Source organism: Ictidomys tridecemlineatus, chromosome 10 (assembly GCF_052094955.1).
Source record: "Ictidomys tridecemlineatus isolate mIctTri1 chromosome 10, mIctTri1.hap1, whole genome shotgun sequence".
In the NCBI taxonomy this organism is placed as follows: Eukaryota; Metazoa; Chordata; class Mammalia; order Rodentia; family Sciuridae; genus Ictidomys; species Ictidomys tridecemlineatus.
Window position 1 is genome coordinate 137586136 of NC_135486.1, and position 25992 is coordinate 137612127.

The 25992-nt window shown below is 49.7% G+C and overlaps 1 protein-coding gene across 15 annotated transcripts; it reads left to right on the forward strand.

Moving 5' to 3' along the window:
- Positions 1-84: 84 nt before the first annotated feature.
- On the forward strand, positions 85-25717 carry Tbc1d24 (TBC1 domain family member 24). Of its 15 annotated transcripts, none has more exons than XM_078024481.1 (11): positions 577-672; positions 17117-17226; positions 18614-19694; positions 20342-20359; positions 20522-20590; positions 20821-20979; positions 21776-21839; positions 22204-22299; positions 23174-23375; positions 23727-23897; positions 24615-24756. In XM_078024481.1, the coding sequence occupies exons 3-10, from the start codon at positions 18730-18732 to the stop codon at positions 23879-23881; spliced, it is 1728 nt and encodes a 575-aa protein (XP_077880607.1). In that variant the 5' UTR covers positions 577-672; positions 17117-17226; positions 18614-18729; the 3' UTR covers positions 23882-23897; positions 24615-24756. The 15 variants fall into 15 exon arrangements, with proteins under 15 accessions (XP_077880600.1, XP_077880607.1, XP_077880594.1 ...); XM_078024471.1 differs by lacking the exons at positions 577-672; positions 23727-23897 and adding exons at positions 7402-11829; positions 12667-13402 and having other exon boundaries at positions 24615-25717; XM_078024473.1 differs by lacking the exons at positions 577-672; positions 23727-23897 and adding exons at positions 7402-11829; positions 13203-13402 and having other exon boundaries at positions 24615-25717.
- The last annotated feature ends 275 nt before the right edge of the window (positions 25718-25992 follow it).

Here is a 25992-nt window from a genome sequence, read left to right on the forward strand (position 1 = left end):
GTCCTGGACCGCTATGGTGTTGGTGACCCAATTCCGCTGCCTGCACAGCAAGTCCCCCGCCGAGGACGCTGAGTTCCGCCCGCGCCGGAAGGCTGCCTCTGTTCACCTCCGCGGGTCTGTGTTCTCGCGTGGGTCCTGGCGGGCCGTGGGCCCGTATCTCTTTCCCCAGTCGCGTCTCTCCTTTGTCCTGCCTCTTTCTTGGACTGCTGTGACCCCGAGTCTGTCACGCTGTCCTCTCTGCCGCGTCTCTGAGCCTAGACCTCAGGACTCCTCGGCTCGGGTCCCGCCCCCCAACCCCCCAGCGTCCTTAACTCTCTCAGGTATCTGATGTCGCAGAGCGCAGCCCCAACCACGCGTGACTGGGCCGGACGGCAGCAGCACCGGCGGGCAGCGGCACGAGATCAGGGTGCCTGCCCCACGGCTGTCGACGCGGCACGGCAGCCCCCGCCACCTAGGGCTCGCCGGGGCCTCCGCGCTGTGGGAACCGCTGCCTGACCGGCGCATGCGGCGGCGGTCGGGCGCCTGCGCGCATGCCCAGAGCCAGCGGGGCCGGAACGCGGGGCGCTGGGGTGGGCGGCAGGCGGCGTGTGCTCGGCGGGGGCGGGGCCGCGTGCGCGCGTGCGCAGAAGGGCCGTCGCCGTCGCGCAGAGAGCTGAGGAAAGCCGAGCGGAGGTGGGTGCGCGGCGGTGGCGGGGGCGTGGCGGTGCGGAGCCCAGTGGGCTACGCTGTCACCGCTCCGGGGGTGGTGACCCGGGCCTCGGCAGCGCGCGCCTCGGGGTTGCTGAGGAGCCTGGCGCTGCAGCTGCAGTTGCTACGCGGGCCCAGAAGCCGGACCCCTGGGGCAGGCCGGGTCCCCCACCCGCCGGCCCGGCCCCGGGCGAGGTGTCGTCGGAAAGAGCTGAGTGTCATGCTGCCTCGCGGCACTTTCCGTCTCTGCCGGGTAGGAAATCCTCTTCTGGGTTCGTGGAATTGCAGCAGGTTCCCCGATACCTACCGCTCTCCGAGAGCTGCAGCTCCTCCGCGCCCTTCACTTGCTCAGGACGACACACCTGTCCACTTGGCGCCTGGGTATTTTCCCAACCTCGGAGTCTTGGGTACCCCTGGCCGTGGCTGCTGTGCCGGGGGAATGGGGGCAGCAGTCCTCCATACATGCCCCTGGGAAGTGGAAGCTAGGAGCTTGACCCCCTGCTTTCTGCGGCAGCACAGCTGGAGGGCAGCGCTGGCACCGCGGGGAATGGGCTACGCCTTTTAGGATCTCCTGTGAAGAGGGTGCTGGTGGCCTGGCCACAGGTTTTCTTTGGTGACCAGAGCAGTGTGGAAACAATTGCGCTTTGGGCCTCCCTGTGCTGACTTTAAAGGCCAAAGATTGTCTAAACGTCTTGTGTAGGTATAGATTGGCTATTAGTGACCCCGGGATGCTGTCTTTACTCGTCAGTTATTCCTGGGCAGGAAAGTCGGCCTGCTTTTCCAAGATGATGGAAACCCTAGAAGGTGATTTTCCTCTTTTCACTGTGTGTTTGCTTCAGAGTCAGCAGGTGCCTCCCAAGCAGCTTGCAGAACCACCCCATAATTTGGCATGCATTGCCATTTTGGCAATGCATTTCGTCCATATTTACTTTACTTCTGAAGCATTTAAGAGGCCCTGTAAATGTTTACTTAATTACTTTGAAGTGAACAGATTTTTTTTTCTTTTTTTGTGGTACTAAGGGTTGAATCCAGGTGCACTCTATGACAGAGCTTTATCCCCAGCTCTTATTTTTATTTTAGAGTGTTGCTAAATTGTCTTCCTGCCTCAACCTCGTAGTCAATGCAATCACTGGCCTGTTCCACCGTGCCTGGCTGAAGTGAGCAGATTCTTTCATTTTAAGGTTGAAACCAAACCCAGATGAGGAAACAAGCAACGAATTTCAAAGAATTTACAGTTATTGTTGATAGACAGTGGTCTGACCCCCACATGTGCTTCCCTTTATTCTGAGGTTGATCTTCATCTAATCTCCTCAGCACTCAGATTAAGCCTCTGTGGGAAGTGCTTAATGGGTAGTGAATGCTCTGTTTAGAATCCTGTCTCTCCCTGTGAACAGGGCTGGAGCTACATCACCTTCATCTTTGTTCCCCCATTGCCTGACATGGGTGGGCTGGCTTGAGGTTCTAAGTGGTTGTTGAAAAGAATCAGAGCATTGTCAGAGTGATAGATGTAAGCTAGTGCAGTAGCTTTCAGCTGTATTAAGGGTGACCTTCTGGGATGTTGAAGTGATCTAAGCAGGGTTTTCATAACAATGATATTCACCCCCCTGGGTCTGCTAATTCGCTGGCTGGTGGGCCTGGCTAACTCTTTCTAACCACACCTGCCAGAACTGTCTAGCAGCTCTGAGTGACCTTGGGCACACAATGTTGCTCCTAAACCTCCTTCTGCCAATTGCAGAAGACATCTTTAAGTGTTTGCCTTTGGGTGGTTTTTGGTTTAACTTACATAAGACAATGGTGTAGTTGGTAAAAAGAAAAAAAAAAAAAAGCACTTAACATTTGCTCTGTTCAATGTTTTACCTGTTTGAGCATACCTTTTCTGTTATGGCAACTCTGTAAATGGAAGAAAAAAGCCCTTTCCCACTTGAAGCAGCAATTTCAGTGGCTGTTTGCAGTGTCACTTTCCAAATGGAGATAATATCAAAGAAACAAAACCTCAGGCTTTCTACTGAGAACCACCTTGAATTTGCTAGCAGTTTCTCTCTCCTTTAACATGGGTTTATTTAATTTATACTTCATGTGATGAGGCACTGTGCTGTGTATGCTGTAACATTGTTGAGTGAGGTTTGGTCTCTGCCCTTGAGCTCACTGTGTAGTAAGGAGACAGGCAAATAAAGGTAGACACTCCCACAGGGGTGGGTAGATCTTTCTGTGGGCCCAAGGGACCAACATCCAGCTGGACTGTGGTGGGGGATAGGAGCTCAGAGAAGGCCATGAACTTCATTTTGAAGGATGGTTAGAACATGTAATGAAAGAACCTACCAGCCAGAGGGGCAATAGGATAGTACATAGAAAGTGAAAGGGGAATGGTTTCTACCCTCAGCTATTGGGAGAAGGGTAATGAGTAGCTCGGGAGTATGTGCGGGAAGATGGAAAAATGGAAGGGAGCTGGGCTGGTAGCATACTGGGAAAGGCCTTGAGTGCCAGGCTCAAGAATTTTAATTTTACCCTGAGAGCAGTGGAAGCCATCAGAGGAGCATAGCTTGTGAGTGACCTGATGAGATTTATGTTTTCTAAGGACTTACCCAACCTTAGCCAGTGGTAACAAAGACAGGTTGGTAAGGTATCTTTGAGGCACACCCTGAGACAAAAAATGGAAAGGAGGGGCTGGGGTTGAAGTTAAGTGATACAGTGCATGTCTAGTATGTGTGAGGCACTGGGTTCTATTCTGAGCACAGTATATAAATAAATAAAGAAAATAAAGGTCAATCGATAACTGAAAAAAAAAAGAATGGAAAGGAGGGCAAAACTAAGAGACAAGTAGCTGCTGGAATAGGAAGAGCCAGGGAGAAAAGAGGATGCTGGGGACGCTCCAGGACTGGATGACAGGCTGTTCAGTGCCATGATGCACACAGAGTGGAGCAGGCCTGGGAAAAGCTCAGGACTTTGAGTTTGGAAAATCATCATCCAGGCAGCAGGTAGGTATCTACTGGTCTGGAGCCATGAGGCTGCAGAGCATTTAGGGGGCATTCCTGTGTGGTGTTAAAGTTGGGGAGTGAGTTGGGTCTTCTCAGTGAGAAAAAAAGGCTGTCCCTATGAACTGCCAATCTTATGTTCTTAGGAACATAAGGCTGCTTTGTAACCAATTGCTTTGTTGGCAGATGGGGGTAGGGTAGTGGGCTTTTTGTTTCTGTCAGAGAGCCAGTTTTGCTTGTTAGAGTGTAAGATAGGATGTCAGATACTAAAGGTACAAACACACATTTCTGTTGTCTTTCCAAGGGTCTTTCTATCTCAAGTGTTTGTTTGCCTTTTGGGGAACCTCCAGTTTGGGGAGCACTCATCTCAAGAGACCCCATTTGGCTCTAGACTGAGGGTTCTTGTCAGAACATTCTATAGTTAGAACTCAGGGGGCGGGGATCTTCTTAGACCTGGAAATCCATTATTGCAGAATTCTCCAGGTTGTGCTGCTTTCCCTCCAGGACCCTGGTTTCTGTGTGATATAGCAGCCTTAGTATCAGATAGGACTTTGGAAAAAAATGACCAAGGGTACAGAGGCCAAGCATGTGGTGTCCCTTCCCCACTCTGTCTCACATGGTAGGGCCATATGAGAAGGGTAGGGAAAAGCTGATATTGCAAAATGAGTCCCTATCTGCCCGCCTCTGGCATGTGGGCCCCATTGGGATGGCCATATGTCTTATGAGTTTGTGAGCAGTTATCTTTGTTCCTCATGTTGGGGCGTGTGGCTGCTCAGTCTTAGAGCTTTTGTTCACGGATCATGTGTAAGCAGTGGTAACCTCCCTTCTGCAGCCACCCTGGTGTACTTTTTCAGAGGTGACTGAGAATATACAGCACACCACTTGGACTGTTTCCCATAATCTGAAACTGTGTCTTCCTGATTGTTACACAGTTTTAATGGGGTGCTACACACTCTCAGAAATTGTTTACTGATGGGTGATTCTATTAACAGTAAAAGCCTGTCCACTCTTCTAAGGGTTGTTCATTATCTCAGTCCCACCAAAAGTTCACTTCTGTCCCTTAGGCCTTTTCTTAAATAATTTTGCTCTTTTCTCCTAATCACCCTCTGTGTTTCTTTCCTGGAAGGTATCCTTATAGTCTTTGTATCTTGGAAACCTGTAGCCTTTAGAAGGATCAAGATGTGGACATTAACTCCTGCCCTGGTATCTTTACCTGTCTTTTTAGGCTGTCCCCACCTTGCTTCCAGCATGAAAGGGAACTGTCCTTAATTGGCAGCCCAGTAAATTCAGACCCTTTGGCTTCTTGAAGCCTGTAAACTCGATTATAGAACTGTCTTTTCACCTAAGCCACAAAAGATGCCCACAGACTTGTGCCTTCCTCCTGAACAGCTCCCGACTCTGAATTAGATCTGTCTTTTGTGGCTCTGTCCTTTGCCCATGCTGTCTGTGTCACTTCCTGGAGCTAAGTCCTCCTTACCTGTCAAAACCCAGATAATGCAGGTGTTGGCTCCAGGATACCTTCCCTGAGCCTTCTTTCCTTATGGATAGGGACCTGGATACCCTGTGTTGGGCTCCCTGAGAGCTAGAACCGGTACCACCTCTTTGTCCTCCAGCACTTGGGACCCTGGCATGCAGGAAGTGTATCTTGAATGCCTATTAAAATGATTAAGTTCACACAGTTCCATCTTGGCTAGCTGTCTTGCTGTCTTATTAGGTCTGAAGGTGTTTGTGGAGAACCTGAGCTCCTGGCCTTTAGGGCTCCTGGCCTTCAAGGCTCCTGGCCTTCAAGGCATACCTTACTCGGGCACCTTGCTGGGAACTCAGACCTGTCAAAATTATGTGCTACTAACTTTTGAATGAGTTCTTTTCCATGTGTCCTGATGGGGGAGTATTTTTCCATGACTGATTTTTTGGCAGACCCTTAGAGCTCAGAAGATAAAGATGCTGAATTAGCTGAGTCTTGTTCCAGCCCCAGCACAGCCCCTCCCTTCCTATGGGTAGGCCAGATTAGACCAGAGAAATGTGTTCTGCCCAGGAAAGGGACACAGGATCTATAGGATCACCTATTCAGGATCACCTATTCAGGATCCCACATGTAGCCTAAGACTTGCATTTGAACTTCTAGCCAGCAGGCAGGCCAGCTGGCCCAGTATGCTGTGACTAACACCTCTTGATTATATCCTTGTTGTACCTGGCACGTGCCTGCCATTGTGTGCCACCAGCAAAGGGCCCACTATCAAGTTCCCTGTAATCAGCTACTTGGTAGTCACTCTGGGGTGCCATTCCCCATTAACATAGGAGAAATTCCTGTGCTCTGCTGCAGGGTAGAAGCTGTGCACACCTTGCCTTCCTGTCACGTGAAGAGGCCTTCCAGGGAGGTCACTGCCTAGGACAAGTTGACTAAGGCTCCCTGTTGTTATTCAGCCTTTGAAATTTAAATTTCATCCTAGGACTAAATAATTTGCAGATTTTTCTTGCTTCTCTTTTTTCTTCTCTGGTTTCCCCCTTTCCAGGGCACACTGGGTATAGTGTGACACTGAATACAGAAGTCACAGTATAGTAGAACAGGATGTATAAGCAAGTTACTGTAACACCTCAGTGTGCTGAGAATGGAAAAAGATTTGGGCAAGGAGGTGTGGATAAGGATTGAAACAGATTTGGACAAGGAGATCTTAACCCTGTCAGAGAAGTCACTGAAGGGACATGACCAGAGTCAGCAGGGAAAGGAGAAGAGGGGCAGATGTGTCCTGTCTTTCCTCCACTCAGGAATATTCTTTTTGAGTGTAGCATGGTACTGTGGTTGGTGCTTTGTGGCTATGGCTTCTGTAACTGCCATGGAGAAGCAGGAAGGGGCCAGGACATAAAGGGCCAGGGACAGGAAAGATCTCCATTGAAGGGTTGGGACTAGTCAAGTCCCAGGCTGGGCAGAAATGCTGGGAGTCAGAGCTGAGTTGTGTTGAAGGCATGTGGAGCAGGAAGGTCAGGAAATGTTTAGCAGATGCCTGGGAAGCAGCTTCAGGTATAGGACTGGAGCTCACATGGGGCTTCTAGGCTGAGAAGAAGCTGTACTTCTGCAGAAATGACATTGAGGGAGACAGAAGCCTGAAAGGTGAAGAGAGCCCAGGATATGGAAGCAAGCAAGATAAGGAACCAAAGTGTCCATTAGACCTGGCAACCAAGTATGGAGTCCTCAAGACAGGAGGGGTGGGAATGCAGCCTGCTGTTGCCAGCAGTTCTACTCTGAAGGAAGGAGAAAAGAGAGACAGAGCTGGAGTACAGTCTCAGGCCTGCCTAAACAGAGAGGGAATGTTGAGAGTACAGGGAGTCAGGGTCCCCAGGAAGTAAGATTGGACTGAGGAAGGGCCTAGGCTTGGACCCATGCATTTAAAAGACAGGGCCAGAGAGAAAGGGAACTTCTGCTTGGCAGCCTCACTTTCTCAAGGAAGAGTAGTAGGATAAAGTTGTGAGCAGCACCTGGGAACAGGAGAGGGTGCCAGAGGTGAGCTAGGAAGGGCCTGCCAAGAAGCCCCAAAGACTGGACACACAGCAGGAAGCTTGAATTTTTTTTTTTTCCCCACTCTGTGGCTCCTGTGTAGGTATGGAGAAGTGTGTGTGTTAGCTTGGCTTCCTCACCTCAGGCAGCTGAAGCAGGAGGACAGGATGGGGGGAAGCTGGGGCTTGGTGTGATGTCTAGACTGAGCTATAGGGAGTAAAGGAAGGGGGCTGGGGGATAAGGGTTAGAGCTCAAGGGTGAGAGGAGGGTGGTGCCCTATTGAGAGAGTATTTATGAATATTCAACCTCTGGGTCAAGTGTTTCCTGGGTGTGAATGAAGAGATAAGAGATGTGAAGGGGAAAGGGAGAGAATGATAATGTGGCATGGTGTAGAATTTGCCCTAGACAGGTTTCAGAGCAAAAAGGATGGTGGGAGTGAAGGGGGGCCCAAAAAGTGGAGCAGCGAGGCAAGGAAGTTTGGGGAAGACCAGGAGCTGTCTTCAGTCTGGTTAGTGTCACTACCTGCCCATGTGTAGACTAGGTTCTCACTGGGCAGTCGGTGGGTTGGGGACTCTCCAGGCAACTGTTTGCTAAATGTACCTGTGGTGGGGCCTCTCCCCACCCACATGCAGCAGACCCTATTGATCAACCTGCCCCAGACACCACCCCTTAGTTGAGTGATTCTGAAGGCTGCTACCTCTGTATCCACCCTCCAGGCTGTCGCCAATCAATCTTTCTGCAACACAAGTTTGACTGTGCCTCCTTGTCCCAGTGCCCTAATGGTGCCCTACCCCCAGCAGGATGAGTCTGGGGCTCCAGTGGGATAAGGGCCTCAGTGGTTTACTCACACTCTTTTAGAGACACCCCAAGGGAAGTTAGTTGCTGTGGTCACCTGGACACAGTAAGTCTTCACTGCCATTGTGAATGCTGGTCCTATACCTGGAATATCCAGTGCCACATTATCTATCTTCTAAGAAGGATTTCCAGAACCCTCACCAGCTCCCTAGATGTGGCCTAATCATCCCTTGTTACCTCTCTGTGTCAGTGGGTCTACAAATCTGTTTTCTGCCTGTCCAACCAGGTGTCTTGTTTCTGTATCTGCTGTTCATAGCACAGTGCCAGAGACCTAATAGGCACTCAAGAGAAGGTTCTGGTGATGGCTATAATCCTAGTGACTTGGAAACTGAGACAGGAGGATCATAAATTCAAGGCCAGCCTTGGCAACTATATGAGATCCTATCTCAAAAATTAAAAATTAGGGCTGGGGCTGGAGCTTAGCAGTTGCGCACTTGCCTGGCATGTGTGAAGCATGGGTTCGATTCTCAGCATCACATATAAATAAATAAAACAAAGGTCTATCAACAACTAAAAAAATATGTAGTTATTTAAAAAAATTAAAGGCTGGGGCTGCAGCTCAGTGGTAGAATGCCTGCCTTGCACATGTGAGGCACTGGGTTTGATCCTCAGAACCACATAAAAATAAATACATAAAAATATTGTGTCCATCTACAACTAAAAAAATATTTTAAAAAATAAATATTATAAAGGTTGGAGATATAGGTCAGTGGTAAAGTATCCCTGGGTTTAATCTCTGGTATAAAAAAAAAAAAAGAGGGAAGGTCTGGAAAGAATGGGTGTGGTAGGGTGGATGGATTAAGCCAGTGTCCCATTTCTAGGCCCACTCTGCTCTGCCCTGTCCTGTCCTGTCCCAGAGATGAGGCCTGGGGGAAGGACTAGTGTCCACCCTACCCTGAGGCTCTGTCTAGGATTACTGACAGTGTCTTGAGGTGGTCTGTGCTTCTGGAGGTTTATCCCTGGTCTCTCCTGGGTGGGTGGGAGGAAGGGGACCTTGTGATGAAATGGGACTGGGTTCATCCCTGCATCAAGAGGGATACTCCTGGGCTGGAGATGTAGCTCAAGGCAAATGAGAAGCCCTGGGTTCAATCTCCAGGGGGGAAAAGGGGGCCACTCCCTACCTGCCCTTGAGTGTTAGCAGCCACCTCTGCCCTCTTCCTCTTGCCTGCCATTTGTTCTGTGTCCTGCTGCAGGTCTGCTTTCACACCTATACCCCTGCCATGGCCCCTTCTGGCAATCCAATATGTTCCTCCAGCCCTCTTCTTCTTCCCTGCCTCAGGGTGGATGGGATATTCCCCACCATCACCTTCTTTCCCACCTGCTGCCTCCCCAGACACCCTTCCAAGCTTTCCCACCTGCCTGGTACATCTCCTTTCAGCCATCAAACATGCCCTCCTCCACCATTTCTCACCTGGCCCACTGCTGGGGGCATCCCTGGCAGCCTGAGCATCTCCTTTTCAGACAGCAAACACTTAAAGGTGTGTCTTCCTCATCTCCATAGGGCACACCCCAGGGCTGGAATGAGGCTTGTCAGCTCTGTGGTTCTCTGGCCTAGGAGGTGTGATCGGTACCAGACAGGATGTGAGGCACTGGTGGGTTCCTTGCATCTCCTTAGCTGTCCAGAGACTACCCTCCATGGGCTCTTTTTTTTTTTTTCCTTGCCAACAATGTTCAACAAGGTTGAGGGGCTGTGTGGAACATGTACATGCTTTGAATTCCATTAGGGGAACCTGCCTGAGAGGAGCGCGCATTTCTTATGTGGAGTCTCCACTGGCAAGGGTGCCCCTAATTTCTGTTGTTCCCATGGCATCTTCTGGGCATACAGATTCCCCACATGCTTAGGCTAGACTCCCAACCTCACTTCCTCTCCTGTTCTCATCCTGTCGTTCCTCTTCTTCCCCAGAATGCTCGTGGGGATTGCTCAGGCTATAGAGGAAGCACTGAACAGAGTCGCAACTAATACCCCTCCGTGCCCGGTGACACAGTGACTAAGATTCAGCAGGGCCTGATGCTGGGTCCTGGTCAGCTTGTTCCTGTGGTCAAAGTGTTGGGTAGGGACCCAGGCCTAGGGTGCTAACTCCTCAAACTGGAGTTCTAGTGAGCTGAGTGCCTGTCTGGTTCAGCGTCTGGGTGTGTGTAGGACCACTGCAGTGAGCTGCACGTCCCCTAGGAGATCCAATGCTGTGAGGTCAACTGAGCAGCTCTGGTGTTTGCTTAAAAAATGTCTCATTGAAACTGGTACTTAGCCAGGCCCCAGTGATACATCCCAACTACTCAGGAGGCTGAGGCAAGAGGATCACAAGTTGAGGGTCAGCTTGAGCAACTTTGCAAGACCCTGTCTCAAAATTAAAAAAATAAAATAGGAGCTAGGATGTAGCTCAGTGGTAGAGGACTTGTCTAACATGCTTAAGATCCTGATTTGATTTTCCTATACCAGGGCCTGGGGGGCTGGAGATGTAGCTTAGTGGCAGAGCACCCCTAGGCTCAATCCCTATTATTGTTAAAACAAAAAAATGCTGGTACTTAATACGACAAAGTAGAGTTTCCCTGGGCTGGAGTTCTGTGTTTACTGCTTGCCCCTTATCCTAGAGCCCTTGAGTGACTTGGTTTCTGCCCCCACCATCAGGCTGTTCTGTCTACCTGAATCCACTCCTATCCAGACTCTAGGGCCCACCATATATATGCCTGCTCAGGTATGTCAGCCCCCTATGTCTTAGCTGGATTCTGTCCACCTTTCTTCAATCCCACTTCTCCACAGCCTCCAGGAGGGTATTTCTGAATTTTTCTGAGGTGTCATGTTCTACTTCTCCTTTCTTTGTGCCCCTTGTGTGAGGATACTGCCTCCTTCCTCTCCCACCTTCAGCCACTCAGTACCACCCACCCAGGCCTTCAGCTTGCCCTTGCCTCTCCCACTTCTCCTACAGTGCTGTCCCTTGGTGCTCCATGCAACCCATTCCAGAATCACCCTCCATCTTTATGAACTTGGGTACTATCACTCTTCTATAGCTCAAGTGCTAGTCAGCATCCATTCTAGATGTTCCCCAGTACCCTGCCTGGCCACTTCCAGCATTTCCTGCATCAGTTGTGATTGTGTGTGTCCTCTAGAGCACCTTCACTTCCCCCCAGGGCCCATCATGAAAGAGGTAGCTCACTTAATGTTTGTGGAATGAATAAGTTTGGGGCAAAGAGAGCCATGATTGTTGCTGACCCCTCTGTCCAGTGACCAGAACTGGGAGAGAGAGCCAGGAAAGGAGGTTTAGCTCCCAGTGTTGATGAGTATTAAGATGTAGTCACCAAGGCTAACTCTGTGGTTCTCTTTTTGTCACATGAGAGTTTGTTTTCAAATCTAACTGTCTGGGAAAGTCATGATCTCTACATAAGAGGCGAGAAATGCAGAGTTCTCATGACTCCCTGGGTTCTGAAGCAGTGTTTTGGGACAGCTTTATGGTATTGAGAAATGGATCTTGAATTTGCCAAGGAGAACACTGGGAGAACACTGATCATATAAGGTGACCTGTACCTCAGAGGGAATTGGCAACTGTGGGGAGGGCTCCTGGACCCTAGAGGGTTCAGCAGACTAGGGTCATCCTTCCTGTGCAAGAGGATCTTCCAGTACTTGTCTGAATCCCACTTTCCTCATCTGTGAATTAGAGCAAATACCTGAACCACCCAGCTGAACTCACAGTTAGTGGTGGACCATGAAGCCAAGTGACTGTATGGCCAGCATCGGTGAAATTTGTTCTGCAGCTTCCAGAGATGGGGGGTAGTCTACTCGCACAGAAGCACCAGCCTTGGTCCTGGGAATCTTCCGCACCACTGTTGGTAATAAGGCTTGTCCTTTCTCCCGCATCCATTTTTCCTCCTTCCTGCCCTAACTTTTGACCAGAAATCTACTTGAGCACCTTGCATCTGATAGAGTGGAACCAACAGATGTCTGTGGAGCCTGGGCTCTGCCCATCCCCATCCAGCCTAGGCTGCCTTCCTTTTCTGTGGGCATACTGTAGGGGGTTTGTTGTGGAGGAAAGATCTGGGGATTATTTGAAGCTGCTGTGGGGGGTTCGTGGCAGAAGTATCTCATAGGAATGCTCCTCTCTAGAGAAGCCTAGCCATGTGGCTGTGAGCCTGGAGATATTTAAGGGGCCCTTAAGCTTTTGGCCTCACCCTTGGCAGACCCAAAGGACACAGTGGGATCACTGGTTGGGAGCATCACCTGGAAAAATCACCTGATGTAGCAATATAACATTTTGTGGAAATAAAAAGCACTTTGTTTCCACCTACCTTTTTTTTTTCCTTTTTAAGAAACACTTGAAGGGCTGAGGATTTAGCTCAGTGGCAAAGTGCTTTCCTTGCATGTGCAAGGCCCTTGGTTTTATTCCCCAGTAAAACACACACACACACACACACACACACACACACACACATGCTTCCCATCTTCAGGTATCCTGAACTATCAAATAGGCACCATGTTGATGAGGAAAAGGCCATGAGTGTCACTGAGGAGGCTTACAGGGTGGGGAAAGAGGAAGTGCATGGCAGGAAAGGAAAGAGTAGCAATTGAAAGAGGTACCTGGGGGGAACCATCATCAGACTCAAGCTTGGGATCTGTTCCTGGCCTGTGGGAGAGCTGCCCACCTGACTCCCATGCTGCACCCTCTACAGGATTGAGCCCAGCATTGACCCACTGGGGCATCACTCCTGGACATTCCTGAGCATCTGCTGAGTGCCAGGCCTGGACCCTGAGGAGCAGTCACAGTGGGAAAGCCCTGGAAACATCAGAGCGGCCCTGGTGTGCCACGCTGGCAGAGTGCTTTTTATAAACAGTCCTAGTTAATCCTCACAACAAAAACATCAGATGGATCATACCCTTCTCTGCTTCCCATTGGGCTTAGAGTAAAACCCAGACTCCTCCTCTGCATGCCCAGTCCCTGAGCACAGTCTCCCTGCTCTTGGCTGCCCTGCCAGCTGCATTGTTCTCTCCCTGGAGCTCTTTCCTGCCTTCGGGCCTTGACAGAAGCCTTTTTAGCTATCCCCAGAACCCTTTCCATGGCTTTTTTCCTGGCTGCCTCCTTCTTATCTCTGTGGCTCATATGTCATTTCTCAGGAGGTATCCAAACTGCAGACCCTCTGTAAAGTTGCCATTGCCACGCAGATACTCTTTGGGGAGCCCCCACAGTCAGAAACTGACACAACTCTAGCTCCCAGTCTCACAGGGTGTCAAGTGGAACTTTTCTTACTTTCCTGGAACTGCCAGTGAGGCCCAAAGCTAAGGACAAAAGACAGTGCTTCTACCATTCCAAGCTCAGGAAGCTGCAGACAGCTGGGGCTGGCCGGAGCTGCTACCTGGAGACCCAGCCCTGGGAGACCCCTGCTGTGAATTTGAGGAGGGGTGTTTCAGGTGAGAAACTACTCTCTGCCCTATGGTGGCCAAGAAAATCATATAATAGCCGGTGGTGCCTATGCAGAGCCCTGCACTACTGTGTGTCCAACAGCCTGGCTGTCTATCCTGGGCTGCCCAAGCATGGGGGCATAGGAGGATGCATTGTTTTTGCTGTGTCACTCCAACATCACCTGTACCTTAGTGAGCCCAGAGACAAAACTCAACCCACAGGTTCTGCCTAGAAACAAAAACTTTTGTGGGGTCAATGTTATTTATTAGCTCTATTTTACAGATTAGGCCACTGCAATATAAGGAAGATGCAGGGCTTAAGCAAATAAATGTCAGAGGTGAACTTTGCAACCAGACCTGTTTACCTGCACAGATGGCCCATTCTTTAGCTTCTGCTTCCCTTCTCTCTCCCTGGCCACCAGGGTGAATGCTGGGTATGGCACCTTTGTCAGGAGCTAGGGAAATAAGCATGTAATGTTGTGTAACAGCAGCAGTCCAGCTGGTGGACCAACAAGGAAAGAGTCACTGTAGCTATAAAGATTCACCTTGTTGGGATGGGGATGTGGCTCAAGTGGTAGCACGCTTGCCTGGCATGCATGCGGCCCGGGTTCAACCCTCACCACCACATACCAACAAAGATGTTGTGTTCGCCGAGAACTAAAAAATAAATATTTAAAAAAAAATTCTCTCTCTCTCTCCTCTATCACTCTCTCTTAAAAAAAAAAAAAAAAAAAAAAAAAGGGTCTGGGGATGTGGCTCAAGCGGTAGAGCGCTTGCCTGGTATGCGTGCGGCCTGGGTTCGATCCTCAGCACCACATACAAAGCAAAGATGTTGTGTCTGCGGAAAACTAAAAAATAAATATTAAAATTCTCTCTCTCTCTCTCTCTCTCTAAAAAAAAAAAAAGTCTGGTATTCTACAACACTATCCCTTTTAAAAGAAAAAAAAAAAAAGATTCACCTTATTGGGCTGGGGGGTGTAGTTCAGTGGTAGAGCATATGATTAGCATGTGTAAGTCCCTGAGTTCAATTCCAGCACCACTAAACAAACAAGCAAACAAAAAAGCTCCACAAAGTGTGGGTGTGCAAGCCAGGCTCATTTTATGTTGTTGATGAGTTTCCTACCTCCCCTTATTTCCCTGTCCCAGTGACCAGTTTTAGAAAACCAGGTAAGATGGCACACACCTGTAATCCTTGCTACTCAGGAGGCTGAAGGGAGAAAAAGATCCTGGGTTCAATCCTCAGTACTGGGGGGAGGGGGGAGGGGGGGCCACGGGAATTTTTACTCTGGTTTTTGTGTGTGTATGTTTTTGTTTTTGTGATGCTGGTGATTGAGTCCAGGAGCACTTGACCACTGAACTCCATCTCCAGCCATTTTTATTTTTTTATTTTGAGACAGTATCTTGCTAAGTTGTTGAAGCTGACCTAGAACCTGTGATCCTCCTGCCTCAGCCTTGTGAGTTGCTGGGATTACAGCCTTGTGCCACTGTACCTGGCTAACCCAGTTTTAATTGTATGCATGTGAATGTAAGAAAAAGGTTTTGCCAAGGTGGATATGGTGGCTTATACCTGTAATCCTAGCTACTTGGAAGGCTGAGGTGAGAGAATCACAAGTTTGTTCCTTTTCTTTTTTCTTTTCTTTCTTTCTTTTTCTTTCTTTCTTTTCTTTTCTTTTTTTTTTTTTTTGGTGTGTGTGTGTGTGTGTGTGTGTGTGTGTGTGTGTGTGTGTATGTTGCTAAGGATTGAATCCAGAACCTTGTGCATGTGAGGCAAGCACTGTACCAACTGAGCTATGTCCCCAGCCCCAAGGATCAATGCCAGCCTGGGCAACTTAGCAAAAGCCTGTCTCAAAAAAAATTTTTTAAAAAATATTTTTAGTTGTAGGTGAACACAATAACTTTATTTTTTTTTAAATTTTTTAATGTGGTGCTGAGAATCGAGCCCAGTGCCTCACATGTGTGAGGAAAATACTCTGCCACTGAACTACAACCCCAGCCCCCTGTCTTTTTAAAAAAAAGGCTGAAGATGTAGCTCAGTGGTGAAATACTCCTGCGTTTAATCCCCAGTGCAAAAAAGAAAGGAAGGAAGGAAGTTAGTTTTGAAAGCTGTATACCAAAGGGTTGGTTGTTCTCTTTCCATAGAAGGAGGATAGAACTAGAGAGGTAATTTAAACAGAATTCTATAATCTGGTCTTACATAACTTTTGTGATTGTGATTCTGCTTTCATATATCACTTACCTAATAAAATGTTTCATTTTGTTTGAAACCAAAGGAAAATACTTGTCTTTAATAGTTGCCTTGAGGGGGCTTGGGTTGTGGCTCAGCGGTAGCATACTTGCCTGGCATATGTGAGGCAATGGGTTTGATTCTCAGCACCACATATAAGTAAATAAAATAAAGGTCTATCAACAACTAAAAAAAAAATTGCTGCCTTGAGGAGGTCATTGGGAACCTGGTTGCTGGGGCCTAGAAGCATCATGCTTTCCTTTTGAGATGTGGGAAGAAGGAAGGGACATGGAGTGGGGCCTCATTGCCTCTGTGTCCCTCTGATCCAGTGTGATCCTGGACTTCTTGCTGCAGCTCACCACTCTGCATCTGCAACTTGCTAAAAGAACTCTCTGCCAAGTATAGAGATTACTTCTGGAGTTTTCAGTTTAATATTCAACCTAGGTCTGGGGCCAGGCAATTGAAGGCGCTGTTGTGCTCCTCTCTTTATTAACATGTTTATTGCTGTCAGAAGGACCTGGTTCTTTTCACCCAGACAGGATAGGCCTGGGGTTATTCCAGTGTTTGTGAGCTTAGGCTCTAGAGTACACAGATAACTCAGACATGGGAGATTGTGGAGTGTGTCCTGACTGTGGCTGTGGGTGTGCAGGTGGCCTGGGGCATAGCCTTCTGAGCAGAGGAAGAAGGGACCCTTGCTGCTGCTACTCCCAAGACAGAGTGAACTCCACAACTACTTTTAAGGGGTGTCCTTATTAAGAAGAGGGTACAGGTTGTGACACAAGCCTAATCTTACTGTGAGCATGGTTTTCCAATGGGACATATTAAAAATCACTTTTATATTTTAATGTTTTGTCAGAAAACTTGTTTTAATTAATTTTTTCTATGGGGAAGCCCCTCTAAAAACATATCAATGGGTATAGACCTTAAAGACTAAAGGCAGGGACTCAGCAGATATTTGTACACCCAAGTCCATGGTAGTAGTATTCACGATAGCCAAAAGGTAAGTGTCTATTCACAGATGAATGAGTAAACAAAGTGGTCTGTCCATATGACAAAATATTATTGAGCCTTTATTCTGGTATGTACTAAAACAGAGATGAACCTTGAGGACATCTAGCTAAGTAAAACAAGCTAGTCGTAAAAGTATAAATATTGGATGATTCATTCCTGTGAGGCACCTAGAGCAACTGAATTCTTGGAGACAGAAAGTAGAATGGGGGATGTCAGGGCATGGGGGAGGGAGTCTGTGTTTAATCAGGGGAGTTTCTGGAGTTGAATGTGACACTGGTTGTGCAGCTGTGTGAAGGTAGTTAATACCACTGAACTGTACACTCACCAGTGGTTAAAATGGCATTTTTTGTGTGTGTTTACCACACACAAAAATGAAAGCCTCACCCAGGCACTTTCTCAAAACAGTATTGCCCATTTGGTTTTGCATCATAGTTCTTAATTTTCATTCGGTGTTTTAATAAAATAGTATTTGCTTTTCCTGTTTTTAGATGAATCTTCTAGATGCAAGAGAACCTGGAGTGATGTAGTCATTTGCCAAATCTCACTGAAGCTTATCCCTTTGACATCTTCAGACACTTGTGCTGTCCCAGGCAGACAGGTTAGTCTGATTTTATGTAGGCAGATATTATGCCTTTGTGTCCAGGAGAGTAGCTTTGGCAGAGGTTTGGTGAGTGTGGGACCTGAAGCAGAAGACTGGCTGTTGTAGGTGGCTATTTAGAACCTCCTGTTGAGGCTCAGCTCCCCTGTTTGTTATGTGTGTATGAAGAACAGCAGCAGCATCATGGAGAGATGGCACTGAAGCTTCTGAGACTCCATCCTTTGTCCCCAGAAGTCTGATTTTGAAGCTGGGTCACCTTCCATTTATTACTCAGCACACCCCCCATCCCCAGTGATTCTTTCTGGAGTTGCCTGCAGAATGTACCTTCCAAGCTGACAATGTCAAAGTTAAGAGCTGGCTTCAGAATTCCAACCCAGGCCAGGTAAGGCGGAGCAGGCGCAGGTCCTCAGTGCACAGCCTTTGCCTCCAAGGGCTGAAAGAAGGAGTTGCTCACAGACTCCTCCTGGCCCTTGGCTCCTTTTTGGAAGATCCCAGGCCTCAGGACGGGGTGTTTGAGAGCCTGAGTGGACCTCCTGAGGAGAGGTCCAACTGTTTTTAGCACAGTTGGTCTCTAAACCCCTTTCGAGGGACCCTGTCCCTAGCTTCTCATTACTCTAAACCTGTGTAGCCCATTCCAGTAACACCTGAGCTCTGTGAAAATAAGATATAGTCCAAAGTTCATAATGATTTCTCAGAAGAGTCCTTTATCTCTCTTTTTCTTTCTTTCTTTCTTTTTTTTTTTTTTTTTGGTACTAGGAATGAACCCAGGGACGCTTAACCACTGAGCCACATCCCAAGCCCTTTTTTTTTTTAGTTTGAGATAAGGTTTAACTAAGCTTCTTAGGGCCTTGCTAAGTTGCTGAGGCTGGTCTTGAACTTAGAATCCTCCTGCCTCAGCCTCCTGAGTTGCTGGGATTATAAGCATGTTCCACCACATCCAGAACAGCTATTTATCTTAAATGGAGGCCCTTCTAGTACTTTGTAGAAACATTAAAACAGAAAAACAATGTTTTTTTCAGTATTGGGGATTGAGCCCAGATCCTTGCACATGCTAGATAAGCATTCTGCCACTGAGCTACAAGCCCAGTCTATTGAGTTTTTTTTTTTGTTTGTTTGTTTGTTTGTTTTGGTATGTTCTGGAGATAGAACCCAGGGCCTTGTACATGCAAGGCAAGCACTCTACCAACTGAGCTATATCCCACCCCCCTCCCAGCTTGTTTTGAGACAGGGTCTTATTAAGTTGCCCAGGCTTGCCTCAAATTTGCCATTCTCCTGCTTCAGCTTCCTGAGTAGCTAGGCAAAAAGTGTAGCGGACAAAAAAGTTATTTTAAAAATTTTTCAAATTTTTTTCAAACATATGTACTAAAAATATTTTTTAATTCTACAGGGTGTGGGATGGCAGACAGGTTAGCAAGCAAACTCTGTAGAGGGGACTTGAGGATCTAGCTACTCTTTACGCCCATCCTGGCAGCCTGGGGCCCTTCTCCCTGGCATACCAACACCATGGATTCCCCAGGGTACAACTGCTTTGTGGACAGAGACAAAATGGATGCTGTAATCCAGGACCTGGGGCCAAAGGAACTAAGCTGCACTGAGCTGCAGGAGCTAAAGCAGCTGGCACGCCAGGGATATTGGGCTCAGAGCCACGCCCTGAGGGGAAAGGTGTACCAGCGTCTGATCCGGGACATCCCCTGCCGCACAGTCACACCTGATGCCAGTGTGTACAGTGACATTGTGGGCAAAATTGTGGGCAAGCACAGCAGCAGTAGCCTGCCCCTGCCAGAGTTTGTGGACAACACCCAGGTGCCCATCTATTGCCTGAATGCTCGGGGCGAGGGTGCCGTGCGCAAAATCCTCCTGTGCATTGCCAACCAGTTCCCTGACATCTCCTTCTGCCCTGCCCTGCCAGCCGTAGTGGCCCTGCTACTTCACTACAGCATTGATGAGGCTGAATGCTTCGAGAAAGCCTGCCGCATCCTGGCTTGCAATGACCCCAGCAAGAAGCTAATTGACCAGAGTTTCCTGGCCTTTGAGTCATCCTGTATGACATTTGGGGACCTGGTAAACAAGTACTGCCAGGCGGCCCACAAGCTGATGGTGGCTGTGTCAGAGGATGTCCTGCAGGTCTACTCTGACTGGCAGCGCTGGCTGTTTGGAGAGCTGCCCCTCAACTACTTTGCCCGTGTCTTTGATGTCTTCCTGGTGGAAGGCTACAAGGTGTTATACCGCGTCGCTCTGGCCATCCTCAAGTTCTTTCACAAGGTGAGAGCTGGTCAGCCTCTTGAGTCAGACAATGTAAAGCAGGACATCCGCATGTTTGTCAAGGATATTTCTAAGACGGTGTCCCCTGAGAAGCTGCTAGAGAAAGCATTTGCCATCCGTCTCTTCTCCCGCAAGGAGATCCAACTCCTGCAGATGGCCAATGAGAAAGCACTGAAGCAGAAAGGTATCACGGTCAAGCAGAAGAGGTAAGCAGCCCCAGGCTGTGTGTGTGTGTGTGTGTGTGTGTGTGTGTGTGTGTGCGCGCGCGCGCGCCCCCTCTGGCAGGCTGAAAGGGACCCAGGCAAGAGTGAGGGTTCTGGTGGATTACATCCTGGAAGTCTGAGCCTGAGCTTATTCTATCAGTCTCAGTCTGTCCATGTGTATACATATGGGTAGAAAGACACTAAAAAGCAGGAAGAGCCTTCCTAGTTACTGTCACAGCAAGACATGCCAGGGCCTGTCCTCAGGGACTAAAGTCAATGGCTGAGATGGAAGCTAGACAGCAACAGAGGGTCAGAAAGTCCATAGGGGCCAGGCTGGCCTCTCAGAGGTCATGTAAGAGCAGCTCCTGCTCCATCCCTCCAACTCTGGGCTTCATGGCTGGTGGTTCTCATAGCTGCTGATGTGGTCTCCCTGCCCTGAGCGCAGCTTCTGGGGAGCAGGGTTGGGAAGGGTCACGGTGTTCAGCAGCTGACACTGGGATTATGCCATGGGTGACTGTTGGCATGTAGTTCTCTTTCTCTTGGGCCAGAGGAAGGCACACCCTGAGATTGGTATCTACCACTAACCTCTTCTTGTCTGTTTTATTTTTTTTTTTTCTTCTCCATGTCCATTGCTTCCTCCTGTTTTTCAGTGTCTCACTTTCTAAAAGGTAGGTCTAAAAGCACACCTCAGTGCCTGACTTCTCCACCTTTTTGGCAGCCAACTCTGAACCAACTCTTGCTATTTCCCAGGGCCTGGCTGGTTCTTATGAACCAGCTTCCACTTCCTCAGCCTGACACTCAGGCACAATCTGTCTGTCTGTCTTCCTCAGTTGTGCCATCTGCTGGTACTTGGCTGGTCCTGCAACTTTGTCCTTCTGTCCTGATTGCTTAGAGAAAAGGTGCTTTTGACACCCCCAGTCTGGGCACTCTGCCCTTTTAGAAGGTGGGAGGTGGGGCTTTTGGGAACAGCTGTGCCCCATTCTTTGTATCCAGGCCCTAGAATCAGGCAGTACACCTGGTCGAGTAGATGAGATGTCCCCTCTGGGCTTGGTTACAAAGAGTAGCTCTGAGACCTGGGTGGGAATACAGTCAGGTCACTGCAGGCTCTGACATTTTCTGCTCTCCCCAGGCAATTTGTGCACCTGGCCGTCCATGCAGAGAACTTCCGCTCTGAGATTGTCAGCGTGAAGGAGATGAGAGATATCTGGTCTTGGGTCCCTGAGCGGTTTGCCCTTTGCCAGCCCCTTCTACTTTTCTCCTCATTGCAGCATGGGTACAGTCTAAGCAGGTGAGGCCCACTTGGTGCACCAGGTATGTCCTGCCATGACTTCTAGGAGTTCATAGGGGTGGTTGGAAAAGCCTTTGTACCTGGGCCCCTGGTGAGGCCCTACCTCTTCCTGTGGGCTCCAAGAATCAGAAGCCCCTTGTCTGAACTTTTGTCATTTCCAGGCTACCCACACTTTGGAGATCTGCCTCCTAGGCCATAGCTTAGGGTCCTGTGCATTTCTCTGATAGGGGGTTTCCCCAGGCACACTGCCACCAAAAATGCTCAGCCAGTATTCAGCACCTCAAGTCTCGGATGGCAGGTAGCCTCAGAAACTCTAGCTGGTGTCACAAGTGACCTGGCTGGGTGATTTGGGCAGAGCTGGCCTAGCTTTCACCCCAGGCCCTGTCTGCAGCCATATAAGCATTTTGGCATAGCTGGAGCTACTTTGCCCAACCCCCACCAAGCACATCAGCCGAGCACTGTGCACCACACTGGAATCTGTGGGTCGCCCCACATGCCCAGCCCCTGAGGATGTGCCCAGCTTTCCTACAGTGAGGACCTGTTCCTCTGGTTCTTGCTTCCCTGTAGCTCCTGGCTCTGGGCTCTGCCCTCAGGGGGCCATCTGCTATGAGGCTTCTCTTCCATCCAACTGGAGTAGACAGCCCAGAATGTCCGAGAAAAGCCAGGTGAGAAGAGCACCTGATGAGGACATTGCCAGATCCTTAGCACCCCTGACAGCCTGGGCTAAGAGTCAGCAGAGACTGGCAGGAGATAGTGGGGAGGGCAGCAGAGTAGCATCTGTGGTCTCTGCCCCCAGGTTCTATTTCCAGTGTGAGGGACACGAACCTACCCTCCTGCTCATCAAGACCACACAGAAGGAGGTGAGGAGGACCCAAGGGAGTCTGGGACCTGGACTCTGATGAACCTGGGAGAGGCTGCATCTCCCAGGGATGCCAAAATCCAAATGTGGATGTGTCCTATGCATGGAGCTCATCCTGTGCTTGAGGACCACTAAGGGAGATGAAAATGTCCCAGAGGCATCCACCCCATGGCCAGCTTCAACCTGTGGTGTGGACGGGTGCACTTTTCAAAACTTAGCCCTCTCCACATCCCTTTTGCACTTGGTGTGTGTGGGTGGGTGGGGGGACTGTGACACACTGCATGCCCTGCTGGGGCCTGTGACTTGGTACCTCAGTAGGCCTGAACAAGGGAACCTTCCTGGGGTGGCCTGACCTTCTTCCTCAGGTGTGTGGAGCTTATCTATCAACAGACTGGAGTGAGAGAAACAAGTATGGAGGCAAACTGTCCTTCTTCGGAACTGGAGAGTGCTTTGTATTTAGGGTGAGTGGGGCTGAGCCCAGGGCCCCCCGTGTAGGCCCAGCAGTCACCCTGGGCCAGGGTTGTTCCCAGTCCCTGAACCTCACCAAAGCTCCCAGGGGGAGCTCAGGAGTTGGCAGGCCCTTGCCCTGGTACCCCAGCTCACATGATCATGTTTCTTTTTTTTTTTTTTTTTTTGAGAGGGAATTTTAATATTTATTTTTTAGTTTTCAGCGGACACAACATATGATCATGTTTCATTTCACTACAGCAGTTACCCTACAGGATATTTTCCTTCTGCTTTTTTTTTTTTTTTTTTTTGGTACTGGGGATTGAACCCAAAGTGCTCTAACACTGAGCCAGATCCCTGCCCTTTCTATTTTATATTTTGAGACAGAATCTCACTAAGATGCAGATCCTTGCTTTGAACTTGCAACTCTCTTGCCTCAGTCTCCTGAGTCACTGAGATTATAAGCAAGTGCCACTGCACCTAGCTATACATGATTTTTATCTTTTTCCCAGTATTGGGGATTGAGCCCAGAGTTACATTGAGCTACATCCCCAGCCCTTTTTTATTTTTTATTTTTAGACAGGGTCTCAGTAAGTTAATTAGGGCCTCATTAAATTGCTGAGGCTGGCCTTAAACTTGTGATCTTCCTGTGAGCCTCATAGGTCACTGGGATTAGAGGTGTGTGCTACTGCCTAGCACAACTTCTGGGTTTTAATCACACTGTCAAGTGCCTGTGAGCAAGTGGGACCTCATCTGCTTGTGTGTTGTCATTTCTTCAGCCCCTGGCTCACAGCCAATCTATGGAATGGAGATGGGCCTTGGTTTTGGAGGACAGAAGGGGCTCACTGGGGCACTGCATGCCAGTAACTCATGCCCATTCACCCTCAGCTGCAGCCAGAGGTACAGCGTTACGAGTGGGTAGTCATCAAGCACCCAGAGCTTACCAAGCCCGTACCCTGCACATCCTCCCACTCCAGCTGTTCAGACCCAGCTGACCGACTCTCACCATTCCTGGCTGCTCGGCACTTCAACCTGCCCTCCAAGACTGAGTCCATGTTCATGGCTGGGGGCACTGACTGCCTCATCATCGGTAGGAACCCACTTCCTCCACCTACCCTGGGGGGAGGGCATGGAGGATTGTGAGTGAGGATTGGGATAAATAGACTAGGAAGCAGGGATCTACCTGGACAGCCAGGCCCAGGGTACTGTGGAGGTTCAAAGGTCAGCCTGTGGTTTTATGTACCTATGCATTTATTTTTGTGATGCTGGGCCTTGCACATGCTAGGCAAGGCCTAAAGGGACCACTTGCCAGAGGCTTTAGAGAGGCCTCTGGCAAGGACTTCTGAGGTTGCCCAGTCTAGGCAGAGACACACCTCAAGGGCAGTGCTGATGGGTTGTGGGTGGGGACAGAGAGGCTGCTACTGACTTGAGCACCCTGTAGGGGGAGGGGGTGGCCAGGCGCTCTACATCGACGGGGACCTGAACCGGGGCCGCACGGGACACTGCGACACTTTCAACAACCAGCCCCTCTGCTCAGAGAACTTCCTCATCGCTGCTGTGGAGGCCTGGGGCTTCCAAGACCCTGATACCCAGTGATGGGCCTGCGCTGATGGTGACTGAGCTGCCTCTGTGGGGTGGTGGGGTAGAGGCTGGGTCACCTCTTCCAGGAGCAGGGAGTGAAACCCGCCCCTATGTGGTGAGCAGCATTGGCCTGCAGCTGGATTACCATGGCCAAGCCTGGCCAAGCCTCCTTCTACTTGGAAGAGGCCCCCTGATCCCACCTGCCTCTGGGTTAGAGTTCAGGGGGCTCAGGCCAGCACAGTGCCTGCATAGAAGGCACACTCCTTCCCAATTGAAGGCCATGGCTCTCTGTGGAGGAATCTTCCCAAGGCTATATAGGTTGGGGGTCTACATCTTGCTGCCACTGGGGCTTCAGGCCCTGATGAGGGGGATGGAAAGACAGAGGAACCTTCCACCAAGTGTGTGGCTGTGGTGCCCCCTACTGGTGCTGCAAGGTGTCACTCCCCTCTGGAGGGAACCTGATCTCTCCCAAGGATTGGTCCCTTGGCACTGTTCCCGGTAGGATCCCACTTCCCTCCCCAAGAGCATCTCCCCAGGCCTCTGGTCAAGTCCCTCCTTCCCTGGGGGTCTCCTCTCCAGCAGTAACTCCACTCTGAGACTTTGCTGGGCTGCATTTGCTACTGTAGAGTGGGAAAGCGGAGGGCAGGATTTGTGCTGAGACCCATTGCTCCCCTATTCCCCTAGAGAGGGTCAAAGGCCGATGGGGTGGGGGCTGGAGGGAATGTGACATGTCCTTGTGTTTCTGCAGAGCCTGAAGCTCTTGGTGGGCCTTTCCTTGCTGCAAGTCCACCTGAAGAGGTGGCCCCAGGAGGGACTTTCTTTGATCAACCTCCCAAACAGCCAGTGCCATTCCCAGAGGCCTGCCCAGAGATGCCTGGACTTGCTGTGGCTTCTCAGCCCTCCTCTTTCCATCTCCGTGGCCTCCTTGAGCCTCCCACAATCTCTACAGTCATCCTGTTTTCCCCTCTTGACACAATGGCCACCAGGCCAGGGTCAAACTCGGACCCCTCAGCATGGATGCTTGCCTCAGTCCTGCCCTTCCTACTTCTCTGCACTTCCCTAGGTCCTGCCCACATAACACCTCCTGGTCTTCTCTGCCTACTACATCCATTCTCTATATGCCTCTCCTGGCACTGTGGCTGGCCACATGTCATGGTTTTCTGTGTGCTGCCCCCTCCCCTTAGATCCTTCAGGCCCCTGGGCATCTGTATTGCCTGAGCCCTGTGCTGGCCTTGTGCATGGCAGGTGCCAAGGGAATACTTCTCTCTGAGCACTGCAGGGAGTATACCTCCCTGTACCCTCCCATTCTGCCCTGTGAACTCCCTCAGCCAGTCCTGAGGGTCTGGACACCAGAGAGAAGAGGGGAGAAGCAGTGACCCAAGTGGATGTTGGGCCATTGAGACCTGGGAAATAGGACAGATGCCTAGTCCCACCTGGCTGCAGCCAGCACCTCTCATTGTCACTGTGTACTGCACTAATGCCTCTTCCAACACCATGCTTGCCCTTCCTGTGAGGGGTTCATCCCCTTTTGCCTGTCTAGTCATGTCGCCTCTGAGCTGGGTAATGGTGTACAGGAGCAGTACAGGAACCTTATGTGGCTTTGGGTAAGCTGATAAACTACCTGGAGTTCAAGTTTCCCACCTTGAGATGGGGCAGTTCTCCTGCCATGCTGCCCTCTTGGACAGGGGAATCACATGAATCCCTCTTCAGGGGAGAGGTGCTAAGAGGTAGTGACATTGCTCCCCCAGAGTGCCACAGCCCTTACTGCCCCCCCCTTTTTTTGAGCCCCCCACTGTCCAGACCTGTAACCTACGATGTTGTTGTTCATTAAATACAGTTTTGTTTCATTAACTCCAGGGGTCTGAGCCTGGTTTCTTCAGCTAAATGAGTCTGGGGAGTCCCTGGGCTGTGCCACCTTGGGATCCTCACCCAGGCACTGTCACTGGCTTTTAAAAACACAGATGAAGCTAAACCTGAGCATTTTTTGTAGGTGTCTTTGCAAACTTCCTGACAGGGTGGTGGGTGGTGGCTTTACTGAAAAACAACTAGTTCTATGTGGCTGCCCCAAGAGGCCAGCTTGCTTTGGCCTTGCTGAGATCCAGCCCAAGATGACCAAATAACACTTA

What these genes read in the sequence shown, in the direction of transcription:
- Tbc1d24 (XM_078024474.1), top strand. Translation starts at nt 18,730, where the DNA reads ATGGATTCCCCAGGGTACAACTGCTTTGTGGACAGAGACAAAATGGAT. An exon ending in CCTGATTGCTTAGAGAAAAG is followed by an intron (nt 20,591 to 20,820) that starts GTGCTTTTGACA and finishes TGCTCTCCCCAG; the next exon opens with GCAATTTGTGCACCTGGCCG. An exon ending in TCAAGACCACACAGAAGGAG is followed by an intron (nt 21,840 to 22,203) that starts GTGAGGAGGACC and finishes CTTCTTCCTCAG; the next exon opens with GTGTGTGGAGCTTATCTATC.